This window comes from Peromyscus californicus, unplaced genomic scaffold (genome assembly GCF_007827085.1).
Source record: "Peromyscus californicus insignis strain IS unplaced genomic scaffold, ASM782708v3 Scaffold_6__1_contigs__length_162567912, whole genome shotgun sequence".
NCBI lineage: Eukaryota > Metazoa > Chordata > Mammalia > Rodentia > Cricetidae > Peromyscus > Peromyscus californicus.
In genome coordinates this window covers 14,754,564-14,771,630 of record NW_026294584.1, presented here as the reverse complement: position 1 = coordinate 14,771,630, position 17,067 = coordinate 14,754,564, and the positions used below count along the sequence as shown (strand labels likewise).

At 35.2% G+C, this 17,067-nt stretch overlaps 1 protein-coding gene across 1 annotated transcript in view; it reads right to left on the bottom strand.

Annotated features, from left to right (window-relative positions):
• Positions 1 to 3,255: 3,255 nt before the first annotated feature.
• The window catches only part of Znf804b (zinc finger protein 804B), a 517,244-nt gene continuing 503,432 nt past the window's right edge, over positions 3,256 to 17,067 (bottom strand). The window contains exon 4 of the mRNA XM_052720265.1: positions 3,256 to 11,762. Coding sequence (XP_052576225.1) covers positions 8,108 to 11,762 — 3,655 coding nt within the window. The 3' untranslated portion in view covers positions 3,256 to 8,107. The remainder of the gene's footprint in view (positions 11,763 to 17,067) is intronic.

Here is a 17,067-nt window from a genome sequence, read left to right as displayed (position 1 = left end):
TCACATCATTTCCTGAAGTAGAATAAGAACAGATTTTGTAACAAAACGGAGGACCCAGGTCAACGTATAGGTTCTTCATTTATGAGGAGACTACCATGAACTAAGACCCTTAGCATATAATTTTTTTTCTTAATATATCTTAGCACTGTGGGAGTTTCTATACTGCTACAACTATGATTTGCATTTAATGCCTAATTAACATGTATTACTTAATGATTACAGGAGGCACACTCCATCTTGCTGTACCAACTGTGAGAAGCAATGGGTAAGGTGTGCATAGACAAGTATAAGCTACCAACTCAGAATGGCTATATTGCCTATATTGTGCAGTATATAGCACAATCACCAAAGTTATAGAGGTTGAAGGATATACACATATACAGATTTATGTAAAGTTTAAAATGAATATTAACATGTTAAGTATGTCCAATTTTAAATTAATGAAATATATCAGAATGAATGTCAAATATTTTAAATTTGAAATAACTATTAACAATTTAAGAATCAACACCTACATTTATATCACCCTCTTGGGGGAAAAACATAGATTTTTATTTCCAAAATATAATCTACTTGACAAATTATAAAACTTTCCCCATTGGTGCTCAGTAAAATAATAAATATTACATCAAATAAACACTGATATGAGAATGTTTAACTTGGGCAGTTACTGTTTTTAAAAAACAACAACAAAAAAGAAAACAAAACATATGGAGTATATGCCATGTTCTCAATAGTATTCTAGGAAATTAAAAAATGAATTGAAGAAATCAGAAAAAAGAATCAAGCAAACAATTTCTTCCTCAAAAAAATTGTTTCTAAGAAGATGAAATAAAAAATTACAAAAACAAGCCTAAATCTGGGAATGGAAATGCTTTAAGTGAAGAATTCGGGTTTGGATGTTAAATTTCTGACTGATGAACATTCAGAAGAGATTTTGAGTGTGCACCTGATTTAACAAATGCAAAAGCCAGGGCAGGGACATACCTGAAAATATGAAGTTTAGCACCTTCAGAGTAAAAATGGCTCTTATAGGCTTCACACAGCATATGGTCGCGTAATATAGACACCAGTGATAAAAAATATGTGTAAGAACTGATTCCTGGGTTACTACATTGCATAAAGATTGTCTGCAAAATGAATGTTTGATAGAAAAGGCAGCAGAGAAGTCATTCAACCTTGAAACGATCCCAAGTACAGAACATGCCAGAGTAAATGATAAATCATTTCAAATAAGAAGAATGACATATGATGGTGATAACCAATGTGGTTATGATGGGTTGATTTTAGATTTTGATTCTGAAATGTGTCTGTCTCAGGAAAGTCCACACTGGTGATAATGTGCTGTACACATCATTCTCATATCCTAAAACTTTAAGTACCATGTACTTAAACTGAGCTTTGTCAATTCAATCATCCCCAAATTTCAACACCCCTTTGCTCAATGCATTTCATGTTTTGAGATTTCAATTCTAAAGCAAACAAACAAAACAAAACAAAATAATCATTCTGAGATTAAAATAACGGGAATTGGTGGGCCGTATGGAATTTGTATGATCCTAAATATTATCTTCATAGTCACATTAAAGTGATAATCGGGCAACCTAAAAAAATTAGTTTTGATATTATAACTGCACTGTCCTAAATTCCTCTTGGTAATCAATATCAGGAAACAGAGATAAGGACAAATGTCCAGAAGGAAAAAAATCCTCATTAACTAGACTTATCTCTTGTTTTTTCACTCATTTCATTTTGTCCTTTATCCATCATTGACTAATCTTGCAAACATTTAATAAGAGTGAATAACTTAAGGTGGATGACAGCCTGCTACTTCCTAGTCAGTTACTTCTATAGTATATTACCTTTACTTTCTTAAACATTTGGAATATCAAAAAATCTATTTTTCCAATACTATGAATAATGTAGGATAAAAATGTATTAAAACATATTCATAATGAATAAAGCATTCCATGAAGAGTCATTGGAGTTTACTATCTCTTTGGAAGATGTCATGCTATATTCAGACGAAGTAATTGAAATACCACGTCTTTGAGCTACAATGTCTCTGCTAGAATGAGGCATGACACTTGAAAATAAAATGTCTACTTGATGAGTTGTTCGCTTGACAACTCTTCACAAAATGTAGGTTTCTCATGTGTATTCCTATCCCTGAATGACTTTTATTTATTTATTGCTGAGCCATTTTACACCATTTTGAGTTTTTTCTTTAGACTTCCAAGTATTGTTAAAATGTCATTAAGGACTGATTCAAATTTACCAGGTGCAGTAAGAGAACATTACATCAAGTGTATGTGCCAGCCATTTTATTTTAGTGCCCCAAATTTCCATGATACAAAAATTACATGGAATGTGAACAGAACTCAAACCTGGCAGAAATCTCACATGAATGAAGGAGAATATTTTAAACATGACTCAATAGCCATCATGTACTCTTTCAATTCAATCTAATTATTGATACCATTGCATTCCATTTTTAGAAAACCTTACTTTCCTGCTCAGGCAGACTCCAGTAATATAGGTGATGAGAACGTCTTAGCTGGACAGTGATTCTGTGAGCATTCTACCAATAACCAGTAAATGTTCTCATGTAGCTTTATGTGCTTGCATTTCTGAGAAAAGTAACTTTTTATTGCTTCAGTGGTTTCACTAAACAATTTAGTGTAAGAGTCGAGAACCTAGAGTAGAAGTCTAGCAGATGATTGGCATTTGAAGTATTTCTCTACTTAAAACTTGGACGAAGGCAGAATATATTGCAGATTTCTATTTTTATTAAGACAGGTGTAAGTACAGAAGAAGAAATGGAAATTCAGAAGCATGGGGTTTCCTATTAGATTAAAGCTTGTTAGGCAGTAAAGGAAAGGGTTGATGTGATTCAAGAACAAGAGCAGCTATGCATGATGACAGGCATCCACAGGCCCAGAACTTGGGAGGCAAAAGCAGGAGGATGGGCAGTGTGTGAATCTAACTGGAATAAGAATCTGGAAAAGGAGGAGGAAGAAGAAGAAATAATCTATGAATTGCTAATTCTAAGCACAACTAGTCTGAGATTTGTCACAAATAACATACATTGATCTAGCAAATGAGTATCCTCATAGCTGTCCTAAATGAGATAGAGACAAAAAATTTCAAATTAATAAATAATTAATAATAGTTAAGTGGAATCTCAAATTAATCTCATACCATTGGTCATATTTGATTAAAAATATTTCGTAGAAAGTCAAGTCCTTCTCAGAATTGTTATTTGGAGACAAAATTAAAGTTTTTAATTAAAATATTTTCAGAATTCACATTAAAATAATTATACATGTACTAAAAAAATCACTGTATTATATTGTCAGAGAATACATTGTGAAAACTATAGTTTTCTTAGATCATTACAAATTGTTGGGTTACATATTTAAAGAAAACATAGGATATTATATAGTATCTGTATTATGTTTCAGCAACAAATAAATCTCTAGAATTTTTTAAATGATATTTATTTTGAGTTTGAGGAAACAGATTTATTTGATAACACTCAAATGTTAAGAAATAGTCTAAGAAATCCAAGCATTTAAATATATACTATAAATATATACAGTAATAAATAAAATGTTAAATGCAACAGTGTAAAATGCAGAATACTTTCACACCACTTTCTATTTGTTTAATTCTTATATTTTGGTTCAATTTTTGCTATAAATACATAACTACATTCCTATACCATTAAACATTTTATTGAAAAAAATATTATTGCATCGAACTACATACAGTCCAAGAAATTTATTGAATAACTTAAAAAAAGCTGCTTTGCATGTACAGTAGTGCAATTTACTTAGCCACAGTATAATCAAAATTGCTTTGAACAGAGAATACAAAGTAAAATGACTGGCTTAGACCATATTTCAGACCATCATTCAGTTTCCTTTAAATTAAGTACAGTAGGATTCATAAGCTGGGACTTCACTATAGACAGAGACACAACCAATCTACATTTCAACTATTTTAAAATCTCTCACACATTAAAGCAAATGACCATTTTACACAAGATTAGAAATCTTTTCTTGAAGTTGATTGTCTCAATATGTGATTTTTTTAAAAAAAAGAATACACTGTAATAAACTCTGTATTTTCAACAAAGGTTAAGGTTTACAACTTAAGAATAAAGGATATATTAAGAACATACTCACAAACAAATGTACATATGCATTCACACATATTACATTTTGTTCTGACTTCCTGGCTTTTCTTGTTTGTTTCTAGCAAGGTGCTCTTGATCTTGCTACTTAAGAGAGGTGGTAAATTGCAAAACTACGAAGTGACTTTGAGAAAGGAATTAAAAAATTGGATTGGAAGTGTTTCTTCTTGTGTACAACTTCAGAGAGAGAAAAAGACTCCTTAGCTTATCTTGTATATTGGCTTATTCTAAACCTAACCCATTTGTCCATTGCTCCCATTTCCAATACAAGCTTAAGCCCCCAAAGTACAATACTCATCATCAACTATATACTGAATAGAAGGAGGTGTATAATATTTTTTGCTGGAATGAAATAATAACCTTTGAAAATCCTTTGACCCATGCTTCTGGCAGGAATAACTCCTATGTCAAATCTCTCATCTTACTGAAATGGTTCCTCTCTGAGTCACAAAGGGCAGCCACACATTTCCTTGACCTCTGCATGAAGCTGGTCACCAACTGCTTTTTAATAACGTGTCTTCTTAATAATGTATCTGTTCATCAATGAGAGCACATTCTGCTTTAGGAGTCTGTCCAATTCAAAGAACCTAACTTAAGCCTCTTGTTTAGCTTTGTTGAGGCAGAGAATAATTAGATCACTTTCACACTTAAGTAGACTAGCTGCATAAACAGATATATGAGATATTGGTCTTTAAATTTTGGTTTTAGAAAGTTGGATCTGATATATCCAAGTTTTCCTTCAGAATATGTAATAATCATCCTTAAAAATAATAGGGAATATTTTTAAGAAAAGATGTAGAGTTATACTGTAGTTTGATACTGTTTTCAATACCATCCCAGCAAAGTTCATAGATAATTACCTCTTATATTTTCATCTAGAATCCTGGAATAATTGTGGTATTCCTGTCTGTAAACCATCTTGATATTTCCAGTTACTGTTTTGAAGGTTTGAAGAGTAAGGTGTGTTTAGTTAAAACTTCAAAGTATTATTAAAATTTTAGAAAACTGCATCGCTGCTGTCCTTGTTTCTACAGAAAAACCTCATGCAAGAAAACAATGAGGGCTTGCAATATGATCCTGAGTAATCTGAGGATACAAAACTCCATTTAGTGAGAAACGTTTGTAGGACAAGTTCTTTTTAAATGTGCTTCTACCCTGTGATAGCAGAGATTCCATGGAGACCTGACAGAGACTGGGAAAGGTAGGCACCATCAAATCCATTTACTGTGAGGAAGAAATTTCAGATCATTCTGGAAAATGTCTCCCTACAGGGTGATGGGGGATCAAAGCCTGAGGATTATGAACTTTGTAAATCACTCTCCACTGTGTAATCACCTCTCATATTTCATTGTTTATAACATGTGTAAAGGTGAACTTAAAACTCATATTAGAGTACAGATGTTATAGCCTCATTGCATTTTCTCTTGAAGAATTGGATAGTGATTAAGAAAATGAACTTTATTCATTTGCCAGTTCATCACACAAATTGCTTATTTTCTTGAATCATGCCAGAATTCATTGAGGCCATATGAAAGTGGAGTGACTCTGAATCTTTAGGGATAAAATATATAGACACATTTATGTGCTCATGTGTCCACATGTGAACATATGTATAAATATTTTACAGTCTTTCTCTACAATATTTACCTTTAATTTATCTTGTTTCTTGGACAGATACAAGAAAAAAGCCCAATGACTGAGTGTAAAGAGTGAACTCACAAAAATCCTATCCCATAAATTTACCATTTAATAGAAAATTACTCAAATTAATTAACAAATAATTTAATGGATGTGATACTCAAAGAATGATCCATAAGAGTGTGTTCTAATGGCTCTAATTTAGAATTCAGAATATGGTTAGACTTCTTTCTGCTTTAGTTTTCAAGGACGCATTCCTCCAAAGGGAGATGGAAACGGAAATCTGGTAGGACTGCTGACCTCATTGTACTTTCCCTGATATGATGCCACAGGCTTTATAACTTGTCACCTTGAAGTACCAGTTATTTTTGTTTAAGTGACAACACCTTCTTTCTGTTGTATGAGGTGGGCTAGCCACCAAGCACTTCCATCATTTCTAGTGCAGGATGGAGCAGTCATTTCCAAACTACCCACTTACACCAACCTGTCTAAGTACCCAGTAGAAAAGTTCCCTGGTTTAGCCATCTGAGATTCTACATTGTCCCCAAGACAACTTAAGAATTAATCCAGTGCTCTGTATTTTCTGTCATAAGACTTCTAGTGACTTTCGAGTTTACTCTGTCTTGTTTTTGTGCCATCTTTATAATCTATTTGAGGAACTAATTATCCACAATATATTTTGATCTTTTGGGCAAGTTATTATCTTTCTAATAGCATTTCCACTCTTTTTCTCTTTAAGATGATTTACCCAAAGGCACTACCTTTAGTAGTTACTTTTGTGGAAATATATGCAAGTATAGAGCTTCTTGCTGTTTGGCAAATGTCTTTATTTCTTTTTTTCTATTCATTTTAAATAGGCCGGGCTCCGCCCTTTTCATATTCCAATAAAAGCCCCCATAAACAAATGTTTGGTGTTACATTGGTTATATATATTTCTTCTTCATGTCAATATTTCAAATATATTCATTTTCTCTTGTCTCTTCCTTCTTTTTATCTCTTCGGCTGCAAAGATTTCTACCATATACGAAGAAGCAGTTATTTAATTTTTCAACTGTATTAATGACATGAAGAATGATAATATTGTGAGGAATAAGAAAAAATGGGCTAAAAGTACTTTACCTGCCTGAAGTGAAATGCATGTATTCCGGGAATGTAGATGCCTTTCCCCAGGTCTGAGTAAGAGATGCTCTTTTTTTCCCATGTGGCAAAGGTTACATCTTCACATCATTATCAGATAGAGGCCACCTCCTGCTCTGTGAGTTTTATTTTTAGAAACCCATAGTTACAGTAGATGTAAGTGATACTTTTATAATTATAAGGATATTAAATTATATACCAAATAGATGACAGTTTACATGTAATACAAGAAGCAAAAATTCTATGGGCTAGGAACTCTTTTGAATAAATATTTGAAATTAAATGGATGATAACTTGGCTTACCTTCATAAAATTTATCCTTTCTGAGCCTCATGCTTTTTATTCCTGAACACAATGAAGTTTCTGAGTAGTAAAGAAAACTTAATGTTTTAGCGTTTATACTGTTTGAAAGAATTATTAATATGTATAAAATGTTATTATATGGATATTTTATTTTGCATTATCAAATACTAATAGTATCTTTTGTATGCTTTCTAATACAAAATTTAAATATTCTCAATTCCTGATGCTATTGATTCATACAGGCAATCTTGATACAGTAATACATGAAGTGAAGCAAAATGATCTTCCACAGAATTTCAGCAGTTGTAAAGTTACTTTGTGTAGTTGTTTTCTGCTTGTGTTAATCAGAATATCTCTTAGGCTCTATGAAAATATGTCAAAAGAAATTATTCTTAATCATTGGTTCATTTTACTGACATTTTGATATTGTCTGACAAATGAAACTGAAATTCACATTCATTCACCACTCACTCATCAAACACTTCAAACACAGGGTCTTCTCTTTTTTCTTCATATTTGCGATGTGCCAGACTGTTTTCTTTTACCAGTTTTAGCATTAGTTGACAACTTATCTCAAACCACTCTTTAATACTTTCTAACATTTTCTTCCGTCAGATCATTTTAATTTGCTCTATTATGTTTGCCGGAACAAGTTCTTAAAATGCTCCCATTTCTATTACGACAATTCTGTTTGTATTTATACATGAGTTACATTTGGACTTGGCACCATTATTTTAAACCTTATAATAATGGGAGAGATGATATTAATGCATTATTCTGCAGGTAGTGACAATTTGCATTATTTATTCATAAGATGAGTTGTAATAACTATTAGTTCAAGTGTACTGACATATTTAAGGCCTCTTTCATACTGTTTAACTGTTGCATCTGGCTGGAGCAAGAGTGATGGCAAAGATCTTGACCTTGTAGCACTGGCTGGATTAAAGGATTCAAATGGAAAATAGAAGTTGTGGCTGGATTTAAATGGGGACCAAACAATGTGGGGATAAACGCTGCAGGAGGCAGTGCCTGAAAAGCCATATGCGATGGGTGAAAGGGGGCCGCAGTCACTAAATGCAGGGGATGTCCTAGGAAAGTAGGGTGTGCAGGGATAATGGTTGGAGCCATGGTTGAAAATGAAAAAGGAGTAAAATGTGGCTGTGAGAGTGGGTGCAGATGAGCTATAGGGAGGGGACTGCTGTGGGAGCTTATGGAAGCAGAAACGGCGAAATGCTGCAGAAATGTGTGGTGGATGGTGGTAATGGACGTGTGCTGGTGGACCGGAACTGGCTGCACAGCTGAGGGCGGAGAGAAGGCAGTGGGCCCTGCAGCAGGCAACACTCGGAGATGCTTCGACAGCAGCTGCTTCTGCATGTGCTGCTGGGCTTGCAGCTGGAGAAGCTTGTACTTATCTATTTCATCGGGAGAAAATGTTATGGGCTGTTGAATTAAAGGCGGGGAGAGAGATTTATGACACATTTCTAATTCATCTTCCATTTTGTCATGCTTCTGCATAGTTCTGTCATAGTAAGAGTTTATATTCTCCTCTACGTGATTCATAGACATGCTTACATCTTGTAAGTCTAGATTTATCTGGTCCTCTTTGGTCTCTGTTGAATCAGTTACACCAGTATATCTATTAGATGAAAAAGCACCAAGGAAATCATTTGGTACTGGGTCACAGCTTCCAAGAAAAGGCTGGACTTCACTAATTGAAGATTTAGATTGCTCTTTTGTTGTCTGGTTCTTATTTCTGCTTAAAGACTGGGAATCCATTGCTGCATGCTTTATGCCTTTGGAGAGATAGTTATCACATTCAGTGTCTGGTAAAATAGTAAAATTATTTTTTTGTGAGCTTTTGATTTTGTCTTTGTGAGAAGTCTTATGAATTACGATGCCTTTATCATTTCTCCTTTTGCCCATCTGTTGTCTCTTCTCTGAAAAAGGCAATGATGTTCTGTTACAGCTTGGTGGTCCAGGTTGAATTGTGTGTTGGATTTGTGAATGAGCCTCTGATTCTCTTAAACCACTGTTGGAAGAGAACTCAAACTTCGTTGATTGCTCCTGGCACTTCTTGGCTTTCACTCTTTCTAAAAGACCCTTGGCTGTCAGGGAAGGCCCTTCTCCATCTGGAATGTGTGACTGTGTGGTTTCTGAAGGGCCACCTACACAGCTCCTGAGAAGGTAATTGAGAGTGCTGGGGTTGCATTGTCTGCACTTGACTTTTCCCACATCACAAATGTGAAGGCTGGCAAAAGACTTTTGGTTTCTCTTGTTTTTGTTTAAGCAGTAAGCTCTCTGTCTCAAATACGAGACTGATTTGCTGTGCTGAGGTCCTGGGCCATTAAAGGGTTTTTCACTATTTCTATCAAGGGAAACCTGTGAACTGGAATCACAACGGAAAATTCTTGTGGGTTTGGGCCCTGCAAAATGTTGAGTTTTACCCAGTTTATATCTTTCTCTGCAATGACAGTTTCTGTGTTTTGACTGTTTTCTGGTTTTAAATGAGTCCCACAGTTTGCCCTTCCGGTCTTTCTGGGTCTCTGACTGAGGACAGTTAGTGCTTATTGGCACATCAGACAAGCAGAGGCAATTGTGCTTTCTGTGTTTCCACAAGTGCCTTTGGACTGAGTCAAACTCTGTCTCGCAAACATAGAGCAAATGACGGCTCCCACTGCCGCTGGTCCGATGACTTGAACACATGTTTCTCCAGCTGGACATGTTTCTGGGAGAGTCTTCCCGTGTTCTGGGACGGTCACCCAGAGGTGGCTTTGGAGAACATCTGTCATAACTTGGTTTTCCTCTCGTAGAAGCCCTGCTGGCCGTGCTAATGTTGCAGCTATTAAAACTCTCACTGTTCCCCTTCGCATGTTCACTGTGACTGTCTGATGTGTAAAGACGAAAATTCCAAGTATCTTGGTTTTCTCCTTCAAACTCTGAATGTGGACTGCAGGGATTCAGTTTATGCTTTTTAGTCCTAGAGATGTGAAGAGAGCATGGGAGATCCTCCTGAGCATTATTTAGAACAGCCCTTTTGCAGCTTTGCCAGTGGACGTTTGAAGGTTCCTTCAATTCAGTGTCATCAACATTATCTTTTCTTATGCCATCCTTTAGAGACAGATTAAAGCAAGCAGGCACTTCAGGACTTTTCATTTCCAAGTCTCGCAGACTATCATGCTCACTCATACTAGAATCAGAGTCATTGTAGCCCACATTGTATTGTCTCTGGAACTTTTCCCAGTCTGGGTTAGCTATAATCATCTTTGGCTTCAGAGATTGATTACCTTGGGTCGTTTTTTGTTGTTTTTTAATTAAACCTGAGACTTGGCTCTCTGTTTTTGGCTTCATTTCCAAAGCCTCCTTCTCCAATTCTGTTTTTACATTCTCTGAATTATGTTCATCCTTTGTGTTTCGAGAAAGTTTGAAATCAAAATATAATGGATTACAGCCATAGGATATGCAAGGTTCTGTTCTGGTAAAGAAGAGAAGTTCTGTAGGCCACTGTAGAGTGGTGTGGCCATCCTTGCTCTGTACATGAAGGAAAGGCAATGATTTGGATTTTAGATCATGTGGACAACCTTCTCCGCAATGCCTTTGCACATTGTTGCTAACTCTTTCTGCTTCATCTAAAGACTTTGCTCTGTCTTCCATTCTGGAGTTAGAATTCAGATGTGCTCTCATCTTTTGTTCACTTGGCCCTGAAGGCAAAAACTCATCCAGACCTTTACACCAACTGTTATCACTGTGCTTGCAAATGTGTACTGGACTGGAGGATTCATTCGCTTGGCATGGGTGATTAATGCAGTTTTCTGAAGTTTCCTTCAGTGCATTCCCAATTCCTTTCTCTCCGCTGGAAAGAGTAAAATCTCTTTCTGAAAGATGGAGTTTAGGGTTTGAGAAAGAAGCATGAATGCCTGATGAATCTTTCAGCCTCTCATTAAGAGATTCATTTTTGTTTTGTGACACTTTAGAGTTCATCGAGAAGGTGTTGTTTAAAACACCTTCCAGATGGCTGGGTGAGATGACACCTTCTTTCTTAGTAAGGTGTGGATCGTCATTTGCAAACCTGCAACACAAGCATTTCTCGACTGTTTGTTTGACTTTATAGGTGGGTGACTTGTTACAATCATGGCTGTCCTCTGTGTTCTCGCTGAAAACTGAGGCTGAGGATTCTAATTTTAGATAGGCTTTTTTTGAAAATGAAAATGAAACTCCTGTCCTCTGGTTTGTGTTGCTGAGATCGGAAGATGTTTGTGTAATCCTGTTTCCAAACAGGAACCGCCTGTCTGGCTGTAGCTGCTGACGGTTTGGTGTGGTGAATCGCTGCTTGTCCACAGTGCTTCTGGGGAGGTTCTTTCCCTTGAGGAGAAGGGCGCTCTTCATGCAGGAGACCTTTCTGCCATTCTTAACCTGGAAAATACCCTGCTGGAGTTGCTTTTCCATTGCTATCCTGGGGGCTTTGTATGCTGGTCCATTTCCAGAAACACTGTAAATATAGTGAATATTTAAATGAGTAGGACATTAGCATTGGAATCAAATCTATATGCAAACAACATTCCATAGTATTTCTACAATGAGTTGTTTTAATATTTATTGGTGAACATTATTTTCTACAAAATCACCATTTTATCATGCACATACAAGTCAGTATAACTGTTGTATGGCTATACTGAAATGCTCTGTTTAATCTGTTATTTAGAAATGTAAAAAGCAATAACAAGTAACTATCTTATTTGAAAGCTACAAAACAAACTAAAATAGAGCATTTACATCACAATATATTCCTTAGAACCTATGATCTTTAGAAGTGCAAATTTAATATGTTTCATAGTCTTCTAACCAGTACTTTCATGTTCGATAAGAAATTAAAATTTGCAAAGTGTAAAAATAGTTTCAATTTGATTTTTCGGCATCTTCAGCACTCAATATTTAACCCTTCAACATCAAAAGTCTTTCCTGTTTACTTCTGTTGAAGCAGGGTGCTTAGTCATTATTCTTGTCAGCAGCTAGCTAATGAGTGCAGTAGCAGGAAGCTGATGTGTTTGAAGCAGGCTCAGTGTTCCCAGGGATTTTCCTGTAGCTTCCCTTGTTTCTTACTCAGGAGAACAACTTTATGCCAACTGTGCATTCTCCATCTTTTGAGGTTTTTCAAGATTGTTGATTTTTCTGAAGTTCATTAATGATTCAAACAGAAAGCAGAAAATAAACATACATAGACAGGAACTTTGAGGTTAAAATTAAGTCTTTTCACACCCTATCTGCTACCTCTTCCCTACAGTGATGCTGATGCTGGCTGAGGAAAAGCAGTGCTACTGCATCACTTTTCCAACAGCTTATTTGAAATGCCATTCTGTTGCTTCTCCCATGTGTCTGGATGGACATCTAACTTGTGTTGTCTATCTTAGATTTTCATTTTTACTCATCATTTGTTTCTTGGCTATAAAATATTAAAACTTACGTCCTTAAAACATATCATTTAAATGCTGAAGGACTGTGTTTTCAATACTTATCCTTATACCCACACAAAAATGTAGTTCTCAGTTCTCCTCAAAGAATCTTCTTTTTGTAACAGATGGAGACGATTACAGAAATTCATACCTGGTCAAAATTCAGAAAATAAGTGGCTCTGGGGTACTGAGCTCAACTTGATACACCTACAACTCAACACCTACACTCAGGGAATATCACAGAAGAGGGAGTATAGGTTGCAAGAGCCAGAGGATCAGGGCACGTGCTGTGGGATAGTGTCTTCTAGACATGCTAGAGAAACTGTTTCCATGAAATCTCAACACTATGGCTGCATAAATAAGCCCTGTATAATGACAACAGTTGACATGCCAGCACGAATGGAGAAAATTTCACAAGACTCCACCTTAGGTAAAGAGATACAGACAATCAATGACTTCTGAAAAGGGGAGAATCCATTTTCTGAAAGGAAAACTCCCCTGATGTGTTATCCAATCCCAGGTCATCAGTCCTAAACATAAGTACACAGGAACAACATGTAATGGACTCAGGACGCATGTTGGTACTCTACTGCTTATAATCTCTTGCTTTAGATGAAGGATAATTTTTGATATCCAAAGTTTACTTTACTGACACCATTGCATTTTTACAATACTACAATCTGTTACTTTCTCTGCCCTTATGAATTTTAACTTACAAACTATAATTTTAGCCATTATTTATTTCACTATTTTTTGAGATTATTTGTTCTCATGAGTGGCCGGCTAAAGCTTGATAGTGATGGTATATTCCATTATTGTATGGAACTCAAATTTAGGAATTTTATAAAACAGTGACTTTTCCTTAATTGTTTCATAGTGAGGATTATGTATCCCCCAGCTCCGTTACAATAATCTTCTTGCTTTGATAATCTCACCATGCTTTTCAAAAAGTGTATTTAATGTCACTAATGGGGAGAAGTATTCAAACACAATGTGTGGGCTATTGAATGCTATTTCAACCCAAAGCAAAAGACCAAAAATGTTTTTTTGAAGTTTTATTGGAACCTGAACATAGAAGAACAAGGAATGACAAAATTGTGACTCTAAATTTTGTTTTGGTGACAAGTATATATTTCTCCATGTTTTTGCCATTATTTGGATTAAGCAGTATCTATGCTACCTAATTGATAAGTTTGCTTCTTCTGAAAAATCAGTCAATTTTCTATATTATTGGTATTATACTCAACAGAAAGTATTCAAATTCTCATGGGAGAATATTAACATTTCTTCTTCCAAATTGCAATCAAACATGGATATTTTACTATTTCTAAATTATGTTTCATTTAATTTTTTTATTTTTATTTTTTTGGTTTTTCGAGACAGGGTTTCTCTGTGTAGTTTTTATGCCTGTCTTGGCTCTCGCTCTGTAGACCAGGCTGGCCTCAAACTCACAGAGATCCACCTGCCTCTGCCTCCCAAGTGCTGGGATTAAAGGCATGCGCCACCACTGCCCGGCATTCATTTAATTTTAAAATAAAAATTTAGTTAGTTATTTGAGTATGTGAGTAAATGTATGTGGGTGGATATACCATGGTGCACATGGGGAAGTCACATAGATATATGCATATAATATGAAATTGTTACTATAATAAAAGTCATTGACATATTTACCACAACACATAATTACCTGTGTATTAAAAATAACTTAATATCATATATCTTAGCAAATTTCAAGTAAAGACTACAATAATTATTACTATGTATAGTCTCTAGGTTCTATATCAGTTCTCAAGAATGTATATGAATGTGCATTGACTTTCCATTTCCCTATCCTCTAATCCCTAGCAGTGAATGCTCCTACTTCTGTAATTTTTCATAGTTAACACATTTGTTTTTTCATTTTCTTCTTTGAAATTATCTTTAGTTTCAGTGATTTTAAAATAATTTTAAAATAATTATTTTTATTTGTAATACCTAATAAGAAAGTGACTATAGAACTAACCATTTAACTCTTATTATTGGGTTTTCATCTCAATATTGTCCTCAATTTCTAAAGCAAAGTAACTTCATAAGTATACAATTTATCTCCTATGGGGGAAAACATATTTTTCAAACAGAAAAAAAAAACATGTACCAAAACAGAATGATTGTGTGTGTGTGTGTGTGTGTGTTGCATTCTGGTCCTTATATGGTGAGCTTCTCTTTTCAGAATCAACATCACTAACATTTCTCAAATGTTGCAAAATCACCCATAAAGTTGTACTGAACTTAGATTTTTATGTAGAAGTTTCTGTTCGGAGAGTGAGTACCTCCCAATGCAATAGACACTTTCACTGGAGCCCCAGTTGAGTGAAGCTGTCCAAGAGAATATCGAAGCTGGCTGCCTGTGTGAAACTCATAGCCAGTTTCTGCCAATATTTGTTTATCTGTTGGTTCAAGTCTTCTGCTACTGCTAATTCACCTTTCTTTTCCACATGAAGAATCATGTGGTTTGGATCATTCTCCACAGAGAGCAGCAGTTTCTACAGGGTGAGTTGTATGATGCTGGGAGTCAGATGTGAGTAAATAGGGCAAGACGCAGCACAGAAAGAAACACAAAATGCTCACAAAAGGCTTGCACACCAGGGTCAGATTTGCCAGCTTTTCGGGAAATGTGAGTGAGGCTAACAGACCAAAGAGGCACATTGTCCAAGAAAGAGGCCATGATATTTTTAGTTGTCATTTCATTTTTAATTTTCATGTCTCACTCCTGCTTCAACAATGAAAATATTTTATAACTCTAAGTGACTTCTGTTAGGGCATGAGGCTGTTATGCCAATAGAGCAGTTGGGGAGCAATAAAAAGGAAGAAATAATCTTCATGATTTGAAATTCTGTGAAAGCTGAACATGTATCTTTTCCAGTAGGACACATTCTGGCCTATAGAGTGGTTACATTAGAGTGTGTTTGGTAAGTAAGGTTTCCTGATAGATACCCTAACTTAATAGAGTGAACATTTTTATCTGGAAGACCTTACCAGGTAACCACAGCAACTAAGAAATTTAACAACAGGGTCATCATCATTACTATTGCATCATCCGTGAGACCATCATGCCCTCACTGCCACCATTATCAACATTCCTCTGATCCTTTCCATCGGGGCCAGGGATGTGGATGTGTAGTTACTTTCACAGTAAAGACAACGACGGTAATGCTTGCGAGGGTAACTCGATTTGCTGCTCAACAAGGCAAATTTGGTCTGGCCTGTGAAGACTGTTTTTGAAGATTTTTTTTCTTCCCCATTTATTATTATTTGATTTACTGTGTCCTGTAACTAATCATGTAGAAACTGAAATGTGATCTAGATGTTTTCCTGTATGTTACACTAATGAACACAGGAGTTAGTCTTCTAAGCCCAGTTTCAACAGGTCTGACTTGTTATTAATACTAATGCATTACTATGTTCAAATAACATGAGTTCCTCATTTTATAGACTGGTCGAAAGATCAGTGCCCAATACAGTGTCTACTTTTCTTATTGTGTGGGCCTTCCCAGGAAAATCTCTTTACATTAATCTAATCTCTGTACACATGTAGTATAGTACCTTTAATTCACTTTTATCTTACATTTTTATATTTTTAATATTAACATATATTTGATGTTAATTAACATATTCTAAACATTGTATATATGCAAATATTGTAAAATTGCTACTGCCACCATTTCCATGAATAATTGGCCAAAATCATAAGTATTTCCTAATGATCACATTTGAAGTCCAATATTTTATAGTAATATAACTGAACCATTCACTGTTGTTATTTTATATTGTTTTTCATTTAAACAATAGGAATTTAAATTCTGGCAGAGCTATAAATTCATAATTCACCAGGTTGCTGTCAACAATATTAATTAGTTATGTTACTGTTATACATTATGATTCATGTTAGCACAATTCACAATCTGCAAAGTTAATTGCATTCCAGGTAACAACTTTGAATCATTCAGTGGTTGCAAGCTTTTTTAAAATTGTCAATTTTCAGTTACAAGTATGTATTAGTGTAATGCTTGTTATGGTATAATTATCAATTAAAATGGCACTGTGAGGTAAATTTAACCACATTAATTATATTTTGTTTGTCTGCCAGACAATGTTAGTGTCATTTATTCTAGAATCAAGTGTGAACAAGGGAATATACAGGACATGTATTTTCCACCCCAAAGGTGCATTGTTATTTACAGTTTTAAAAACTATCATTGTAGATGCTTGAAGCAGAATAGTGTTTGCCAGATATGACATCAAAGTTTCATATATGAATACACATCAGCTGGAACTGTACACAGAGTGTTTACAGAAGATCAAAGC